Consider the following 20,792-nt stretch of genomic DNA (forward strand, 5'->3'; position numbering starts at 1 on the left):
CTAAATGAAAACCCATAAGGGTTAAACTGAACCTCAAAAGAGCTTAACAAAAACCCATAAGGGTTAAACTGAAGCTCAAAAAAACTGAACTGAAACTCATTAGGGTTAAATGGAAACTCATATGAGTTAACTGAAGCTCATGAGAGCTAAACGGAAAGTAAACACAAAAGTTCGCAACAAATGTTGAACCTCGATTTACTTGGGTAATTTACTGTCAATTCCTCATTTGCATTGAACTACTGTTCTCAATCCCGCGTTCCACTTTAGTCGGATGTTCATTCCAATTCATAATACAATAATATTTCATTTTTATTCAATAATATATTAAATACAAAATAAATTTAACAACATTCTATTTCTCAAAAATATATTAAATACATAACGTCATTCATCAATTTCCATATAATTATTAAACTTTAACCATACGAACTTACCTGGGTTAAATTGTGGAATTTGTAGTAGTTCAGGGACTATTCTGCTAATTTCCCTTTTTCACGATTTCTATGGCTCTTAATCTCAAATATAAAATTATTCATTCATTAGCATATAATTCAATTTCAATTCAATTCATAATTAATACCCCTTAATTTTTGAAATTACACAATTACTCCAACTTTTACATTTTTTACAATTTAGTCCCTCACAAATTAGCCTATCAAATAAGCTAATTTTTCTCAATTGACAATTTATCTAATTATTCTAAGCTACCACACAGCCTTTGATCAAAATAATTTTAGTATTAAACCCTAATATTTAATCTTTTCACAATTTATCCTAAAATCATTTTTTATTGAAATCACTTGATAAAATCATCATATAATAAAATTAAAGCTCTAAATCCATGTTAATTCATCATAAACATCCAGCACTCACCAATGGTAACTTTCAAAATTACCCATAAAATAAAAAACTAATGACACAAATAGTTGGACCTAATTGTAAAAGTCTTAAAAACACAAAAATTTCAAGAAAAGAGCAAGAATTAGACTTATATGAAGTAAAAATAAATAAAAACCAACTTAAAAACTTCTCCTATGGCATTTTTGGCTCAGAAATTGAAGAAGAATAGCCTAGAAATCTTTAGAATTCAATTTATTTAAGTTGATTTCATAAAATTTACAATTTTACCCTTAGTTCACATTGTTTCCTTATTTCTTTCATACTTATGCCGCCCCAGCCATATTATGAGGCCAATTTACACTTTAAGTCCTCCTTTATTTACCACTTGGCTATTTAATCACTATTTCTTTAATTAGCAAGTTTTGTACATTTTTCAATTTAGTCCTTTTTATTTAATTAACTATCAAAACGTTAAAATTTTCTAACGAAACTTTAATACTAACTTAATGACGGCTCGATTTATGAAATCGAGGTCTTGATACTTCATTTTGAAACCAATTTACCTAATAAATTCTTCTAAAGCACAAATTACTAATTCAAAAGTCATCCTAAAATCGCATTTAACTCATAAATACTAAATAATAAAATTTTTGAACTCACTCATTGGATTTAGCGGTCTCAAAGCACTGTTTCCAACACCACTGAAAATAAAGACAAAGTCGACAATGAGTTTGGTTCAAGTAGTAGTTCAGGTTGGAAACCCTCAGTTTTGTTACGAGAAGCCGAATTGACTTGAGGTCGAGGAATCGAGACAAGGTATGTGACTACTGCAAAAAAAAGTCACATTAAGGCATATTGTTACTAACTGCAAAATAAGAACAAGAAGGCTACTGAAAAGAACGATGATGAAGTAGCTAATGCTAATATGGTCAAAGACAAGGATGATTATTGGTTATTGGTGTCTACGACTGAAAGGTGTAAGTCTACGTCCGAATGGATCCTGGATTCAGGGTGTTCTTTCCACATGTGTCCCAATAAGGACTGATTCTCCACATATAGTTCAGTTGAAGGTAGAGTTGTGCGTACGGGGAATGGATCACTCTGTAAGATAATCAGTATTGGTACCATTTAGATCAGAACACTGTCAGATGTCAAGCATGTGTCTGATTTAAAGAAAAACCTCATCTCCTTGAGTATGTTGGACTCAAAAAATTGCAAAATCGTTATCGAGTCAAGCGGCTTTAATGTATCCTATGGAGCTTTCATTTTGATAAGATGTCGAAAGATGTTCTTCAAGGTTCAATCTTGACTGGTGTAGCAACAATTTCATTGACAATTAAGAAGTTAGAGTTGACTCGACGTCAATTTAAGAAATTTGACTCTTTCAGGTTAGGCAATGAATCTGCAATTAAGAGTCTTCCAGTTTTCAAGTTCAAACACCGGTTTAAACTTGGTGAGTATCCTGCAAAGGTTTAGATAGGCCCATGATGGGCTCAAAAAATGAGGTATGAGAAAATATGAGTCAAGGTGGAAATTTGTGGAGTGTGCCTCGTATTTACGAATCGGCATTACGACAAAGAAAAGTCGACCTCCTGACGAGAAGAAAATGACGTCCCAACAAGGGACATACGATGTGGCGACGTGTTCCCCAATTCAATCAAGTTTTTCTTCCCCTAGTTAAACTTTGCTATTGTTTCCCAATTAAACTCTGATCAGTCTATGGTTATTTAGTTGTGTTTAACCTATGAATTTAGCCTATAAAAGGGGTTGTTGTAACCTAGATTAATCATCTTTATCATATTTGAGGTTGAAAGAGTTTTGTTAGTTTTAGAGAATTTCAAGTTTTAACCAGAGTGCTTTGTTCTTTCGGGATCTAGGGTTATTTGTTGAGATTATCTTCATCTTGTACTTTTTTAATTTTTGCTCATTTAGTGAAGTCTCTTTTACTCGTGGTTTTTTTTCTCTTCTTTGGAGGAATTTTTCCATGTAAATATTTTTTTGTATTTGATCTTCTCTACTTTTACTTTTATTTTCTCATTGCATATACAAGTCGATCCCCAACAGTACATATGTCGATTGAGTCTTAGCTAAGTCATCATCGTTATTATTGCAACAATTAAGGAGGATATAAATTCGAATGCGATTAAATACGTTTTCCTTTCGATTTAAAAGTTGAGAATAAATTATGAGTTAAACCAATTTAACTCGCATAGAATAATATATTCAAATATTCAATTATATTCTAAATTTGATTCTTAAACAACTCCCACATTCAATCCTTATATATAAAAAAGTTTTATAAGTAATAAAAAAAACTTAAATACCAATAAATTGGACAAAGTCTTGGGAAAAAGTTTTCAAAAACCTATCAATTAATACACTCAATTTAACCAATAAACACCCCCTACAAATATTTTCACGCCGAAAGTGGAGTGCTATATGCAAATTGCAGCTCTTATCTTATCTTAGTCCTTTCCATATTGGAAATTTGATATTCTACAAACTTGAAGACGAAATTGAAAACATACTCTCTTTTTTATTATTATTTAAAAAAATCTTATCCAAATTCATTCTCTTTATTATGGCTGTTAAGATGGGAATTGGGTTGCCAAAATTTTGAACTCTTGTAAAAAAACAAGTTTAAATTTGGATTTAAATTTAAAATTAAAAGAGAAGTTACATAGAATTTAAAACATATATCCTTTATTTAAAAATATATTTCTAAAAAATTATTTATATATATTTACAAACGAAATAAATGGTTGAATCAATCATGTGAAATTGGAAGACTTGTTAGCTAGTGTGATAGTATAAACCCATTAATGGATACAAAGTCTACCAAATATATATATATATATAGGTAATGGGGTGGGCAACAAATCATGATATTATCTTCCTATACTACCAATGGCTTGACCTGTAATTTTTCACCTTTTTTGCAATATGTATGGTAAAACATAATCTTTATGATTATGGTATAAACTCCATTAAACTTATTTTAAGTATATATATAAGATGAAACTTTGGTTAGACTCTTGCTTTAATTAATAATAGTACATTTTTACACCCTAAATCAAAATGAAGGAAAACGTTAAAAAACAAACATGATTTTCAAGTGAAATCTTTGTGACTAAGAAAAGTTACAATCATCTTGTAGTATGGAAACTAAATTTGTACCTACGTAAAATTTCACATTGAATGTTCTTCATAAAAATTGAATTCATTTCCTTACCAACTGACCCACCCAACATGGTTGGTTATTATTATTATTATTATTATTATTATTATTATTATTATTATTATTATTATTATTATTATTGGGAATGAAGATAGGCAAAATAGTTAACTTGGAATAGCAAAAACTTGTCACTTCCCAACCGCATTAATGATTTTTAGAGGAATTTACTCCAATTTGATCCTATAACAAAACCAAACATCAATTGGTTGTCAACTCAACCTACGAATTTAAGAGGAGAGCTAGCTTTTTAAGTAAAACTCCCAACTTCCGTAATCATCAATGTAAAACATGAGGTTAACAATCTTGTAATTGGCTTATGATGTGTGGCTATGATCATAGGTCCTTGCTGCTAATGGGAGCTAACTTAACTTCCACAATTCATGGATGAGATCCGACGTAAGTGAACTACTATTACTGATGTAAAATGAAACGGAGAAACAGTATGTCGACTCATGTAAAACTAACCTAAAAATAGTAGCGAGAAAAGGGTTAGATTGGTGGCTTCCATTGGATTTCAATCCAAACTATATATAACTACGTTTAAACTCCCCATTTTCTCTATCATTAGATTTGGTATTCCTTCCCAAGAACAGGGCATGGCTTCCCTATCTTTTTTCAACTTTCTCATTCTTTTCCTTTCAGCCATTGCTGTTTCAGGTATATATATATATGAACTTCAAAGTTCAATCCCTGTAGAACTCAATGTTTTGTCTTTTCATTTTTGCAGATGCTGGTTCGGTTGGGATTAACTATGGTCGAGTGGCCGACAACTTGCCACCACCGGACAAAGTCGTGCAACTGTTGAAATCACAGGGCGTGGCGAAAGTGAAGATATTCGATAGCGACTCTGCGGTCCTAACAGCTTTGGCAAACTCGGGGATCAGCGTGGTTGTCTGTCTTCCGAACGAACAGCTCGCCTCGGCGGCCAATGATCAGTCATTTTCCGACGGTTGGGTTCAAGCCAACATAGCTAAGTACTACCCTGCAACGAAGATCGAAGCCATAGCTATCGGAAACGAAGTTATCGCGGAGAATATAACTGACACGACAAAATTCGTTGTACCCGCCATGAAAACCATCCAGGCTTCACTGGTTAAATTAAAGTTGGATTCCAACATCAAAGTCTCATCCCCTGTTGCTATCAGTTGCTTGGGAAACTCGTACCCTGCATCGGCCGGTTCGTTCAAAACGAACCAGGTACAATCTACGATTATACCCATGTTGGATTTCTTGAGAGAAACCGGGTCCTACCTCATGGTCAATGTTTATCCTTTCTTCGCATACAAAGATAACAGTAAAACAATCTCACTCGACTACTCTTTGTTCAAAGACAATCCCGGGGTGGTTGATTCGGGTAACGGGTTGAGATACAAAAGCCTTTTCGAAGCTCAAGTCGACGCCGTTTATGCCGCCATGTCGGCTCTTACATATGATGACTTAAAGTTGGTGGTGACGGAGACAGGGTGGCCTTCAGCCGGGGATGCGGCTGAAGTTGGTGCAAGCCAAGACAACGCGGCGGCGTATAATGGTAACTTAGTACGAAGAGTTTTGACCGGAAATGGAACCCCTTTGAGACCCAACGATCCACTTAATGTATACATATTTGCTTTGTTTAACGAGAACCAAAAACCAGGTCCGACATCAGAGAGAAACTATGGGTTATTTTACCCTAATGAACAAAGGGTATATAACATACCGTTATCACAAAAGGGGCTGAATGGTAACCAGTCACCACCGGCGAGCAACGTGAATCAGACGGCGCCTGTGAACAACTGGGGAGGAGTGTCAAAGGCGACGTCAGGGCAGACCTGGTGCATGGCGAGCCCCAACGCTGAGGCGGAGGAGCTGCAGGAGGGGTTGGATTATGCTTGTGGTGAGGGAGGGGCTGATTGTGGGCCAATTCAACCAAATGGTGCTTGTTATAATCCAAATTCACTCGTTGCACATGCCTCGTATGCTTACAATAGTTACTATCAAAAGAAGGCACGTGTGAGTGGGTCATGCTTTTTCAGCGGTACCGCTTACGTCTCCACCCAACCTCCTTGTACGTATTTCTTCTCTCCTTTATCTTATTTACCTTCAAATTAATTCACTCATGCAGTTTTTCATGTCTTGGTTTTGCAGCATTTGGGAACTGTCAATTTCCCACAGGATATTAATGTCAGCAATAGCTTTCTTTGGCCAACACTTGTAGTTTATAATAGACAAGGATGAGGGTTGTAATCATATCTTATGATTTCTCATAATCAAAATCTAGATTTCTACGAATTTTAAAATCTATGGTTAACTAAATCTCCATCACAAAACCTATTTCAATTATGGTTAATCAATAGAAAATCATCACGAGAAATGATAGTATGAAATTATGATTTTACGTCATCTTTACCCATTTCAAATAGGAGAAAAAATTGAAAATTAAAAGAAAAAATTTGATTTGTCATTCCCCATTAAAAAAAAACAAAGATAATGTAAAATTACAGATTCATACCATCCCTCTCCTAACTCACACCAAGATGTTATTAGGACATTGAAACAGTATTAAAGCTTTGTTGGAACATTTGAGGAATATTAGGTTGATAGGGTTTGGAGTTGGTATCAATGAAGAAGACCCAATGGGAAAGTGTAATACCAAATTATTCCATTAGCCATTTGGGCTCCTAATTTTATACTTTTTTACTAAATAAACAATAAAATGGGCTAGTAGTTGGGTTGGACCAAGTTACAAAACAAACCTATCCATAACCTTTTCTTTTAAATTATAATATATAGGCTCGTGAATTGGACTTTACAAGTCATAATAAGTAGCTTCTTCTTCATTGCTTGAGACCAAAACAATATTTTTATAATAAAACCATTTTACCAACATTTTATTGCCTACTAATTAGTTAATTCACGAAATGGACATAATACATATTATAAAATCTAGAATGGGACCCCATGCCTCAAATGTTGAAGGCATTGGTTGCCACGATCATGACATGTTCATAATTTTATGTAAATATCATTTAAAACAAAATTAAAATCATCAGAATCCCTTAGAAGAGAATGATCTTTTTGTTGATGTTATTATTACGTAAACAAATAAAAATTAGAAATGAAAATCAAAAGCAATCACTTTCCCTTATCAACAATAATACAGCAAACAAATTATAATAAAATAAACAAAGCAAGACATGAAAAAGGGAAAAAGAAAATTTTAATTTATCTCACAATTTATATATATGGTAATATTTTCCAAAATTAGAAAAAGAAAATCTAAATTAAGCAAATATATATAAGGAGGCAAGGTTTCATGTAAGATATACAAATATACTTACCCAAAATAAGAGAAGGTTAGCTACTTACTAAATTTAAAACTTGTACCATAAACAGTACTTAAAATTCTCACCAAATTTGTTCACTAAAATCATATTTGGTATAAGATGTATACATATAAAGAGAGTTTTACAAGTCACCACCAATTCTAATAAGTTTGGTCCACATAAGATTCTTACAAACATCACATTAAGATTATTTAAACTGCACTTGAAAAAGTTAGACAAATATGAAACATGATACAATTAAAATCAAAACTTTGCCCTCAAAGTCAGGGTCTTTGAACCCTCTACGACACCTATCCTTCAAACAAACAATGTACCGAAAATATAAACTCTTTACTCCAAGATTTGATCTTTTTGGTGTCTATACTTGAAAACTATTTCTGGGTTTTGCAAGATTTTGGTTAAGCTTGCTTTTTTTGTTCATTTGTTTAACTTCAACTACGTATTGTATGGATTATTGAAGCATATAAAATCATGATGCTTCTTGGTTTTTTAAGATTGGACTTCTCTATTAGCATTTCAATCTTTATCAGCCATGATGGCATCATCTAGCAGTCTTCAACCGTCATTCCAAGCCGAATGGAGCTCCTACAGGGCTGCAACGTACTCACCATGTCATCAGCTCTTACATATATTAGAATTGGAAAGCTTTTCCAAGAAATTTTTTCTGGAATAATAATCGTTTCGCCTTAAAAAATGATTTGCACTTTTTCTTTCTTATCCTTTAAAGGTTGGAGGTTTGTATCAAATCTTTTATGATTAATAATTAATTTGTGATTAAAAACAAAGTTAAACATGGTCCACCCCTTTGTAAACATAACCGTCAAGGTAAGCTCGAACTTAAAAACCCATCGGTGTTGATTCGAGCTTAAGAAAACTTGAGTTCGAGAAGATCCAAACTCGAGATCAATCTAAGCTTAAGCCCGAGATAGATCCTACTTAAAACCCAAAAAAGTCCGAATTTATGAAAATATATTTTAAATATTATATAATTATATTAAAAATTTATAAATAACAGTATATCTTTATAAATTTTAAATTAAATAAATTTTAAAAAATTAATTATGAATATAAAACAAAAATTATTGCAATTATTATATATGTATAATAATTATTCAAAGTTAATAATTATTCAAATTTATAAAATTTAAATTTAATGATTATATAATATATACAATGATGTAATATATTAATTTAATGATATGTAAATCAAATTAAGCCTAAAAAACTTACATAACAAATTTATTATACTTTTAGTTAATGAAAAATCAAATTTGTATGTATTCATTGTACTCATAATTCATATAAAAAAATGAACACAATAATCTCTTAAAACAATTTTTCTTATTAATTTGAGATATTTTGATGAATGCCATTTTGAATTACTAAAATCAAATAACATGACTTTTGTGTTTATTTTAGCAATTCCAAAAATTCTATAGCAAGGCAAAATGGGGTTACATAAGAGCACATGACATAGACAAAATTTTGATGATTTTTTTTATATTTTATAATATTTTATTTATCTTTTAACATCTAAAACATTTTATGATATTTTGTAGTTTGTTATAGAATCTTTTATGAATTAATGTTAATAATTATAATTCTATAATATTTTACAACTTTTTAAAATAATATATAAATTTTTATAATATTCTAAACTACATTTAGAATGAGCTTGACATATAGATCTCCAAATTCAAATAAACTTAAATGTTCATTTGTTCAACTTCATTCTAGATGTGTATTTTAAATATATTTTTATAACTTTTAGGATTTTAATTTTTTTTAATTATATGGTACGTATATTTGTCCAAGTGGCATGTCATGTATTAGTTTCTCATTCATTTTGTTAGTCCCGTAAGTGCCTATTAACAATCAAATCATTTAATAACGATTTTAATTATCAAAAAGACTTAGTTGGTTTTTTTTTGTCATTAAGGGTTCGATTGAGTGCATTCTTAAGAGCTTAATTGAGAGTTTAATTGCTTTTTTTTATAAGGACCTTTTTTACCCTTAAATCTAAATATAATAAATATTTTTCAATATTCAAATTTTAATAATAAAATAACAGGTTGAATGGTATTTTTGGCGTCAAACTTTCTCAAAAAAATCTATTAAGCTCTTATGAACTTTTTGCACCCAATTGAGCCCCTAAACTAATAAAATTAGCCGAATAAGCCCTTTGACTAACATTGACCATTACTAGTTAACAATAATCTTAACGTGACCATTAACAAACGCCACATCAACATTGTTTGTTGACGTGGTAGTGCCACATCATCACTAATCGTTGACGTGGCAGTTTCACATGATTACTGAAGGCTAATGTGGTAGTGCTACGTCAACAAAAATAAAAATTTTCAAAAAATAAAAAATTATTCTTAAAATAAGTATAGAAAGAATCTAAATAAATGGTTACCCCAGTTCATTTGAATCTAGACATACAATTGTCTAGATTCATTCTGGAATCACAAAAAATTTAAAATTAAAAATTAATTAAATTTCAAAATAATCATTATAAATTAATTAAAAACCATAAAATTTTATAAAAATAAATTAAATATTTTATAAAAGTTCATAAAAATTATTTTTTTCGTTTTATTAAAGTACAATCATTGATCATTAATTTTAAAAAAAATCCATTCGTCATTAACAATGCCTAACATTTTAGGACTTTCAATAGTTTGCATGAGAAAAAAAAAGGATTTCAATGTTTGAGATTCTCTTCTCTTTTAAAAAGTAGGGAGACACTCTCTAGGAGGAACGGCGGATGGAGGAATTTCGATCTGTCTTGGCAGATTGTCAGTTGGACGATCTAGGGTATACTGGACTGTGGTTTACATGGGAACGGGGTAACATTGCTGATAATAACATTAGGGAGTGACTGAATAGAGGATTAGCAAACTCGGCTTGGTGAGATCTTTTTCCAACTTACTCTCTGTGGCATCTTCCACACTCTTTTTCGGACTATTGTCTTTTCCTTATTGACACTACCCAACTTTTGCGACCGATTATGCGTCCTTTTAGTTTTGAATCTTGGTGGGATTTGGAAGACCCATGTGAATTGGAAGTTTTTGGGCTTTGGGCATGTAGTGCGGGTAGTTATCTGATGCGTCTTGGGTTTCTTTGTCGCGAGTTACAATGTTGGGCTGTTGGTTTGCGACATGGACAGCGAGGCCTGCTGGGGCATCTGCGTAATCGTCTTTCGGATCTTCAGCGGGGGACATCTCTAATGAGACTTTGATGGAGATGTTGACTACCAACCTTGATATAAACTTGAAGATCGATAAGGAGGAAATCTACTGGGAACAATGGGCGCGGGTAAATTGGCTGAAAATAGGTGATAAGAACACAAGGTTTTTGCATCGTTCAACGATTCAAAAGAGACAGACAAATCAAATTTTTTGTCTCACGCAGGATAATGGTAGCTTGCTGTGGGACACAGGGGCTCTGTTTGATGCTTCAACTTCGTATTTTGAGAATTTGTTCACCTCTAGAGGTCAAGGAGATCCTAGTCATATTCTTGAGGAGATTACGGAGTGTAATACGAGGGATATAAATTCGGCCCTTACCGCTAGATTCACAAAAGTGCAGATGTATAAGGCTATAAAATCTATGGCTCCCACAAAAGCCTCGGGTCCTGATGGGCTCCCTACTCTTTTTCATCAGAAGTTTTGGCATATTGTGGGCGACAAAATCGGGTCTTATTGTCTAAATATTTTGAATGATGGGTTGTCACTTACATATATTAATAAGACACATCTTGTGCTTATTTCCAAAGTCACGAACCTTACCAGTATGCAACAATTTCGCCCAATCAGTTTATGTACAATGTTGTACAAGTTTATTTCAAAGGTTCTGGTTAACCATTTTTAGGCTGTCTTGCATTTGTGTATTGACGAGGCTTAAAGTGCTTTCATTCCTGGTCGTTTGATTATAAATAACATCATTTTGGCATACGAGATTCTTAACTTCTATCATAGGAAACGTATGGGAAAGAGAGGACATTTTTCTTGAAACTTGATATAAGCATAGCGTACGATAGGTAGAATGGTCTTTCTTGAAGCTTCTAATGTTATGTATGGGTTTTTCTAGGCAATGGGTGAATCTTGTTCTCGGTTGCATAAATTCAGTCTCTTATTCAATCATTTTGAACGATGAGGTGGGTCATATTTTTTCACCGGGCAGAGGCCTTAACCAAGGGAATCCCTTGAGTCCTTATTTGTTTCTTATTTGTAGTGAGGGACTTTCTTCTCTTATGTGAAAGGCACCTCGGTACAATTTGGTTAGGGGGCTAGGCTTAGTCGTGAGGGTCCTCAGGTTTCCCATTTGAAGTTTGCAGATGATTGTATTCTTTTTAGAAATGCATTAGTCGAAGGCGCTTTAGCCCTCAATGATGTTTTAGTGGAGTATGAATATGCTTCCGAGCAATGTGTCAATTTTGCAAAGTCTTTGATCTACTTTAGTTTGAAAGTTGTTGATTCACTCGTAGGTACAATTTCTCATTGTTTGGGTGTTCGAATTTGTACTGAACCAGAGCGGTATTTGGGATTTCCTAGTATAGTAGGGCGTAACAGTCAACGAGCTTTTCAGGAATTGAAAAATCTATGCAAGCACAAATTGGTAGTTGGTGTGTCCGCCCTCTTTCTCAGGGGGAAAGGAAGTTCTTATCAAGAGCACCCTACAATCTATTCCTACTTTTGCAATGTCCTTTATTTTACCCGTTTCTTATTATGTCGAGTTGGAGGGTGTTCTTAGTCGTTTTTGGTGGAAGTGTCATGGTGGTCGGGGGTATTCATTGGTGTACTTGGGCAGATTTGTGTACGTTAAAAAATACGAGGGTTTAGGTTTTCGGAACTTGTCAAAGTTTAATATCACTTTATTGGTGAAACAGGGATGGCGCTTAATGACTTATTTGAACTCTTTGTTTGCACGTGTTCTTAAAGAAAAATATTTTTCGCGTTGTGATTTTTTGAATGCAAGTTTAGGGACTTATCCTTCTTATCTGTGGAAGAGCATTTGGGCCGCAAAGGGCTTATTTTATTCGAAGGTGTATGGCATATCTGTACTGGTACCAGGATACGAGTGTGGAATGATGTATGGGTTCCCAACCTACCTATGCAACGTTTACAACAAGGGGTTCATCAGACTGTCATATATGTATCATACCTCATTGATCATCACAGTAGGATTTGGAATGAGCATTTACTTACCGAAGTGTTGGGTTCTGATGTGGCTGATAGGGTCATTTGTATTCCTCTTTCTCGAGAAGCACACGATGATCTCTTGTTGTGGGGTATGGATGGCTCAGGAGTGTATTTGGTTCGAAGTGGATACAGCCTTCTTACATCATCAGCCTCCACCAGTACCATTGACTCTGGCAGGTTTGAGTACAAGAAAATTTGGAAACTACAACTACTAACGAAAATTAAAATTACAACTTGGCACATTTACAAAAAGTACATTCTTAGCTACCATAACCTCTATAATCGAAGGTTACGATCCTCTGTTTTATGCCCTCGGTGCCTTGCTTCCCTTGAATTTTTGAAGCACATCTTTCGCGACTGTCTTTTGGTTACCGGTCTTTGGAATAAACTGCAAATTACATGGCCAGATGATTTTTCTAATACTACTTTTTAAGATTGGCTTTACTATGTTTTGGCTATTTTTAATCTTGTTGTTTCTAGGTAAATGGTATGTGCATTATGGTTCATATGGCATGCTTGTAACCAACATGTCCATGATAATAATATTGTTCAGGTACATGATATTGTCCGTAAGGTCAGAAATTATCTCCTAAAATTTGATGTCATACACGGAAAGTTACCTGGTCGTCTCATTGGATTAGAGCACTAGCGGCCATCGGAAGGCACTGTGTTAAAAGTAAACTTGGATGCTGCCTTCAATGTACCTTCATTGTTATCCTGCACGAGATTTGTTATCAAAGATAGTTTAGGATAGGTTTTCCGGTCGATCTTGGTGCTTACCCTGCATGTTCTAACGGCATTTGCAGCAAAGGTGTTGGCTTGTTATCAGGCTGTTCGGTTGGATTTAGATCTTGTGTTATAGGATGCGATGTTTGAGGGTGATTCACTCTCTGTGATTCGTAAGGTCAACTCTTTTTCTCTGGACTTCTCTGCTATCGGGGCTTATATTCGTGATGTGCAGGTGCTGGTTGCTTCTTTTCACAGTTGTTGCTTCCCCTATGTCTTATGTACAGGTAACACCGTTGCTCACCTTTTGGCTACTATGGGATTGCACACGGATGGTACTTCCTTTATGCGCAATGATGTTCCCAGCTTTGTTGTTCTAGTAGTGGACGGGGATCGACGGGTTTTCGGGATGGTTGCGGTTGACTAACTTTGCATTGGGTCCGATTGGGCTTCCTCACGTTGTTGTTGACAAGGATCTCTTTAGTGGGTTTTGGCTTCAGCGGTGAAAGTTGTGTTTGGCTTATCGCCGGGGGATCTCGTCACTCTGAGACCTATGTTAGGGTTGCGCAATCGGTCACTGTTGGTAACTGCTGTTTCAGATTTATCTGCTTCATTCTTTTAGACAACTGGCGTCATTTAGGCTAAACCTTTGAAGCTCCTTTTTTTCTGCTTGCTTTTGGTTTTCAACTCCTCCTAGGATTTTCATTTCGTTTCTCTATTGTGGTGGGAGCTGCCCGTGGGAGCTGCCCAGGCTGGGTTTTTTTTTGTTTTTTCCTTCGATTTTTGCCCGTGCTTTGAGCTGGTTTTCTTTTATTATTTCTCTTGTTGGACTCTGTTTTGTTTTGTTTAATAAATGCCTAGCTACATTAAAAAATGTTATATTAATCAAATAATTTAATAATTATGAGAAAAATATTTTTTTATAAAATTTTATAACAAACCATTTATTTTTAATAAAATTTTATGATTTTTAATTAATTTCTTAACAATTTTTATACATGATTTTTTAATAATTTTTTATGGTTTTTAATAACTTAATATATATAAAAAGTTATGGTTTTTAATCAATTTATAGTAATTATTATAAAATTTAATGATTTTTTATAATTTTTATAAGTTTTTTTTATAAATCTAGAATGAATTTAGACAAACTTGAGGTTGATATTCAAATGAACCTAGACAAACATGTGTCCAAATTCATTATGTATTATTTAAAATTATTTTTTTATTTTTTTTATATGTGATGTGGCACTGCCATGTTAACCTTCGGTGATGATGTAAAACTGCCACGTCAGCAACCAATGATGATGTTGCACTATCATGTCAACAAATAATGCTAATGTGGCATCTATTAATGATCACATCATCGTTTTCGTTAACTACTAACGGTCAATATTAGTTAATGGGCTTATTCGAGCAGTTTTGTTAGTTCAAGGGCTAAATTAGGTGTGAAAAGTTTGGAGGAGCTTAATTGATTTTTTTTAAAAAGTTTGAGGCTAAGAATAAGCAAAGACAAAGAGGAGAGGGTGGAGGTGTGCTAAAAAGGGTTAGTTTACCTAAATAAGGGAAGAGTTAGAGAAAGATAAGAGAAAGAGGTAGATCATTATGAAGGCTAAGAAGGTTGATTGCAAGGAGTAGTGCTCAAGGTTGCTAATGAGGAAGAAGATTCCTTTCTCATCGTCTTAAAAGGTATTTATAGGAGAAGTCCTCTTGTCTAGTAGTGGTGACATGGTAGGTTGTTATAAAGAAGTTGTCATCATTGAGTAGGTGAGGACATATAAGGTAGGGCCCATTCTATTATTCCTTTTGAAAGAGTACGGGATTATTTATAGGAGTAGTGCTCAAGGTTGCTAATGAGGAAGAAGATCCCTTTCTCATCATCTTAAAAGGTATTTATAGGAGAAGTCCTCTTGTCTAGTAGTGGTGACATGGTAGGTTGTTATAAAAAAGTTGTCATCATTGAGTAGGTGAGGACGTATAAGGTAGGGCCCATTCTATTATTCCTTTTGAGAGAGTACGAGATTATTATGTTTATTTGGGCCTAGTGGTCCTTGAAGAGAGCATTCACACTTAGAGAAGTACTCACGCTAAAAAAATGATAGCTTGATGACAGAGGATGTTCCCTCTATTAACGGGTGATCTCATGATGAGTGGCTAGTTTAGGAGGCTGAGCAGTTGAGGGCAGCACGGTGGATAGGAGGTGGACAATCATCTCCATGTGTCTAGTCCGAATAGGGGTATAATAATTGTTCTTCCCTTAGTTGCAAGATAGGTTATAAAATAGCATTCCTTGAGATATTTCTTCTTGTAGATTGTGTGAGAACTAGAGAAATCGAAAAGTGCAACAACGGGTGGTTTGGGAGGTGTATGCGGCATGTTGCAGGTGAAGGGTTGCCTAAAATCTTCTAGAATATTAGCCATAAATGTTGGACTAAATCCACTACGCCTAAGGAATGGAGGCAATGATAAGTAAGAGTTTATAGGTGACATGTGTTGAGTCGACATTGGTTGCCAGAGAAGATGATGAAACAATGCGTTTTAGGAGAAAACCTTACATATCCTTTGTCCCTTTGCCCTTAGAATCATTTCTACTGTTGCAACTTGTAACAGCCCAATTTTTAGTAGTGTCAGAATAGTGATTTGAGATCACTAAAATTGATAAAAAAAAGTTAGAAAAATTTATTAATTAATAATTATAAGTTAAGTGTGATTTTAGAAATATTTTTGAATCAGTGAATTTTGTGATTTAAAAGAAATTATTAGGTAAATTGGGTCGAAAACGAGGTATCGAGACCTCGATATTATAAACTGAGCCGTAAATATTTATAAAAATATTTACGGAGTGTCAATAGGATAATATTAAAGTTTCGTTAAGAAATTTTAACGCTTTGATAGTTAATTATGAAAAAGGACTAAATTGAAGTAAGGATAAAAGTTTAATTATAGATTAAAGAAAAGTTAAAGGACCAAATAGGCAATTATGCCTTTTTCTAAAGTTGAGGCGGCATAACAAAAGAAAAATCTAAGATATTTTTAATTTAAAATATATATATTATATTATACATGCGTAAGTAATAATTATGTTTTTATATTATATTATTATTAATATATCATATTATTATATTATTATATATATGACAAAGAAAGAAAGAAAAGAAACAGAGAGCAAAACAAAACAGAGAAGGGAGAAAGAAAGAAACAGAGAGCAAAACGAAACAGAGAAGGAAGGAAGGAAAGAAAGAAAGAAAAGAAAAGAAAAAGGGAAATTTGGGGTTTTAAGGTTTAAAGTAATTTGGTAAGTCAATTTAATCCCCCTTTCTCTTAATTTTGATATTTTTTTTGAAATCCTAGAACAAAATACTACTTGATTTAAGTTGAAATTTTGGAAGTTAGTAGATTATTAAGCATGGTTCATGTTGAATAAATTGTTAAATTAGGGATGTATTTGATAGAAATTTTGATTGGAATTGAATAAAGGATTGAATTGTAAACTAAACTATAAGTTTTGAATTTTAGGGATTAATTTGAAATAAATTCGGAATTATGAAAACATGATAAAAATTAAATAGTTAAATATGAGTTTAGCAAGAAATTGGGTAGAATAAGGGTATGAATTGAGAAAGAAAAATATATAGGTTTAGTTAGGGGTTAAATTGATTTAATTTCAAGTTAGAAGTTAGTAAAGAATGTAATTGTAAAATAAAATATAAGTTTTGAATCGATAGGGATTAAATTGAAAGAATCCCGAAATTAGGGATTTATGGTGAAATTGAGGAATTAAATTGACTTTATAGTAAGAATTAAGAGAGAATATAGAGTTAGATTGGGAAAAATAAAATTAGTATTGGTAAGGGATCAAATTAGAATTTGGGTAAAGTTTAGGTATAAAAGGAAATATTTTAATGAAATTGTGTATTAATGATTTTTAATTGTTTAATTACGTAGCTAATGTCGTGTACGAGTCATTGTCCGAGAAAGGAAAGGAGAAAGTGGGCAAGGAGTGACTCGAGAGAAATTACGGTTAGTATTACTATAATTTGAATTTAATTATTAATCGTTGAAATTTAAATTAATATGCATGATAAGCAAATTAAGGTGAGTATCATGAAAGAATTGAATGAATATATATATACGTATTGGTATTGAATTTATTAATAATAATTGTTGAATTTTGAATAATATGTTTAGTAAAAAAGATAATAATAAGATGAATATTGATATTGAATTGTACATGAATTCGAGTGGAAAATGAATTAAAAATATATATATATATGAATGGAATAAAAGTGAATTAAATTGTGAATAAGTGTGATATATGTGAATTGCGGAATAAGTAGTAAATTGTAATGACGAAGAAATGATAAATCCTTTTTGAAATAATTCTATAAAGTATTTAAATAAATGAGATTCATATTTAATGCCCAAGTAGATGGAATTTAGAACTACCAGGATATTAGTGGCATGCCATTAAGGAACTTATTAAGGAACTTTAGCGCGCTCTATGATTATTAGCACGTTGGTGCTCTCTGATATTAGCACGTTGGTGCTCTCTGATATTTAGCACGTCAGTGCTCTCTGTTTAGCACATTTGTGCTCTCTGTATTTGTTCCGTATATCCGGGGTGTTCTGTAAAATTTACTTTGGGCTAAGAGTATAAGCTGTGGACAAAAGTGAAATTGTGAATTGATGTGAGAATTTGAAAATCGAGATAAGAGATTTAAAGATATGAACCCAAAGTTCATGATATGATAAAGAGTAAATTTTGTTATATGATATTAGTGAGTACAAATTGCAATAAAATTTATATTGAATATAAATTAAATGAAATGAATTGTATATGAATTGAAATGAACTATTGGAATGAGATGTAAAGAAAAATCCAATGGAATTGAGATAGTGAAATAAGGTATGAATACAATTAAATACAAGATTTGAATTATAGCTTATTGTTATTAATTATCAAGTTGATTTAATGCATGAGATAATTAATGAATAATTGTAGACATAAATAAAATGTATATAATTTGTCGATTAATGTTATTAATTCGAATTATGGTAATACCATTGAGTATTTCCATACTCAGCGTACGGTTGTTTCCGTGCGCAGGTTAGGTCAAAGTCGGATTGTTGAATCAGCATCCAAAGCCGATTCTGAGCTAATTGTGGTGGTGAACATTTCTTTTAGTTATGGCATGTATAGGAATTTAGTAATTTTGTATATTTGTAAATATGATTTTACTATAGAATGATGTGTAAGTATTTGATGATGAATGGTTGTTTAAATGGTCAAGGATGAAGTTAATTATTGTTATAAAAGTCTAAGTGATAAATTAGGTATGAAAATCATAAAATGGTAAAATTTTGCAAAGAAACAGAATTCAGGCAGAAATAGTGACGTAACTTTGAAAAATCACCTAGGATAGTATAAAATGAATTAGAGGGTGAATGATATATGAAATGAAATATTATTAAGTCTATTTTTATATAAAAATAACGGTTTAGCAAAAAGAAATTTATATTTTAAGATATGTGAATTTTAGTGAGAAATGGTTAGATCTATTTTTGGAGTCCCCTGTTCCGAGTTTAGAAAATCACTAAAAATGGTATAAAAATATTTATGAGTTGTAGTTTATATGTGTAGAATCCTTATTGAGTCTATTTTCTGTAGAAATAAGTGGTAATATCATATGAAAATCCTATAATGAGAAAATTTATTTTTAGTACCAAGGGGTCAGGACAGTCGAGTGAAGAAACAGGGGAGAATTTAACTAATAAACTGCATTAATTGGTCAAACCAAGAATTCTGAAAATTTTATGGTAGAAAGATATATGAGTCTAGTTTCAGGAAAAATTTACGAAATTAAATTTGGAGTTCCATAGCTCGAGTTATAATCAATTTAGTAACTGCTGCGCGATTGGACAGATTACTGTAAACAGTGAAATTAATTTTTAAAACGAATTTTTATGCCTCGAATTAGTAAGATAAGCTAAGTAATGCCTCGTACTCGATTCCGGCAACGGTCTCGGGTAAGGGGTGTTACACAACTTTTCAAATCTTTTCTCGTGTCTTGTTTCTACATTGCCCTTCTTGATCGTCAAGTCCTCCACTTTCTAAGTTTTTGTTTGATTTGTGCGCTATTTTCTTATCTTAAAGATCTTTGCTTGAGTTTCTGCTGTAGCATCACCGTTTTCGCCTTTGTTGCCAGTATTTTTAGTCGATTTCTATAACAAAATGCCAGATCGAGTGCCAAATCTACTACTGCTTCATCAAAAGGGCAAATATGTAAAATATCAAAACTCAAAACCATTAGAAGCCAAAAAAAAGTTCTCAAAGTAACTAGAAAGGATTAAACACGTCCCCTTTTCGTCATTGTATGGTTATTTATGACTCTCTACTTATTTACGTTTCGATGCTTGAGTATGAAAATATTTAGAATTTACTTCCCCATAATACATCCAAAAGATTTTGGTGTGTTGTCTTCAATACATAGATTCTTGAGCTAGTTGATTGTTGAGTTCAAATTTCAACCCAAACAAAGATGTGCCATTACCCCTTAAGCCCATGTCATCGCAATCTTCTTTTTCACATCATTTATCCTAGCAACAAAATTACTACCCATTGATTTGTACCAAGCTGTTAATTTAAAGCCATAAAATTTAACTTTTGAATAACACTAGGTAAAAAAATTACCTAAACTTTTAGAAATTACCTCAAGAAAACCATCTTTTGGAAGCCATTTATTTTCGACGTTAAATCAACTAACCTTCTATGCGAGAAACAAAGTTTTGGCCACCAGTTTAATTGTATTGTGATCAAATGTAACACTCATCAAATTGTATAACTTATGTAAAGAAAAAAGTACACATTCTAGGTTGATAAAAACTCTTTTTGGTCTATCTAAGGCAAACAAGTCTGACTTCTTCCCTCTACCAAATGTAACCATAGCTACTCAAGGGAAGTTTAGTAAAATTGTAATATGAAATACATTTACGAAAGCCATCAAACTAGCTAGAAGGCTCAGTTGGTCCACCCCACTTATCATTGACTAAAAGAATATTATTGAAGTCTCTAATACAAACCTAAGGAAAATTATGAAGTGTCAAAAGAGATATCAAAAGCTCCTAGTTAGCTCGCTTTTTAGTAGTCTTAGAATAGCCATTGAGACCTATTAAGCGCCATTTAAACAGTAAGCAACCTTAATTATTAAATCAATGTGATTATTAGAATACCCTGTAATAGCTAGCAAGTCCTTTACCACGACCAAGTCTATCAACATAGAAACAATAGTTAAAATTGAGAGCAATATGTATTTCCTTCTTAGACTACGTTGTTATTAGTCGAAGGAACTTTTTTCGTTTGTTTTGGAGAGGCCAAACACAGCTTTTATCAACCTAGAATGAGCACTTATTTTTCCTTTTAATAGGTTATACAACCTAATGAGTGCTACATCTGATCAC

At 32.7% G+C, this 20,792-nt stretch overlaps 1 protein-coding gene and 2 long non-coding RNA genes across 4 annotated transcripts; 2 read left to right on the forward strand and 1 right to left on the reverse strand.

The window, feature by feature from the left end:
• Positions 1–4,483: 4,483 nt before the first annotated feature.
• On the forward strand, positions 4,484–6,346 carry LOC107920932 (glucan endo-1,3-beta-glucosidase 7). Its single transcript, XM_016850766.2, has 3 exons — positions 4,484–4,735; positions 4,806–6,122; positions 6,203–6,346. Exons 1-3 carry the CDS (start codon positions 4,675–4,677, stop codon positions 6,235–6,237), a joined length of 1,413 nt encoding a protein of 470 aa, XP_016706255.1. The 5' UTR covers positions 4,484–4,674; the 3' UTR covers positions 6,238–6,346.
• Positions 6,347–12,419: 6,073 nt separating this feature from the next.
• On the reverse strand, positions 12,420–13,525 carry LOC121213830 (uncharacterized). Of its 2 annotated transcripts, XR_005909284.1 has the most exons (3): positions 13,389–13,525; positions 13,229–13,325; positions 12,420–12,996 (listed from the first exon to the last, which is right to left on the reverse strand). It is a non-coding gene; the product is annotated as an uncharacterized lncRNA (long non-coding RNA). The 2 variants fall into 2 exon arrangements; XR_005909283.1 differs by lacking the exon at positions 13,389–13,525 and having other exon boundaries at positions 13,229–13,366.
• Positions 13,526–17,072: 3,547 nt separating this feature from the next.
• LOC107921869 (uncharacterized) lies at positions 17,073–18,628 on the forward strand. The gene is made up of 2 exons (XR_005909285.1): positions 17,073–17,354; positions 18,442–18,628. It is a non-coding gene; the product is annotated as an uncharacterized lncRNA (long non-coding RNA).
• Positions 18,629–20,792: the final 2,164 nt, after the last annotated feature.

The sequence above is a fragment of the Gossypium hirsutum genome, chromosome D01, assembly GCF_007990345.1.
Source record: "Gossypium hirsutum isolate 1008001.06 chromosome D01, Gossypium_hirsutum_v2.1, whole genome shotgun sequence".
Classification (NCBI taxonomy): Eukaryota; Viridiplantae; Streptophyta; class Magnoliopsida; order Malvales; family Malvaceae; genus Gossypium; species Gossypium hirsutum.

Excerpts from the sequence above, each read along its gene's own strand:
- LOC107920932 (XM_016850766.2), top strand. The coding sequence starts at position 4,675 with ATGGCTTCCCTATCTTTTTTCAACTTTCTCATTCTTTTCCTTTCAGCC. Across the intron at positions 4,736-4,805 it reads TTCAGCCATTGCTGTTTCAG|ATGCTGGTTCGGTTGGGATT; the intron begins GTATATATATAT and ends TCATTTTTGCAG. Across the intron at positions 6,123-6,202 it reads CGTCTCCACCCAACCTCCTT|CATTTGGGAACTGTCAATTT; the intron begins GTACGTATTTCT and ends TTGGTTTTGCAG.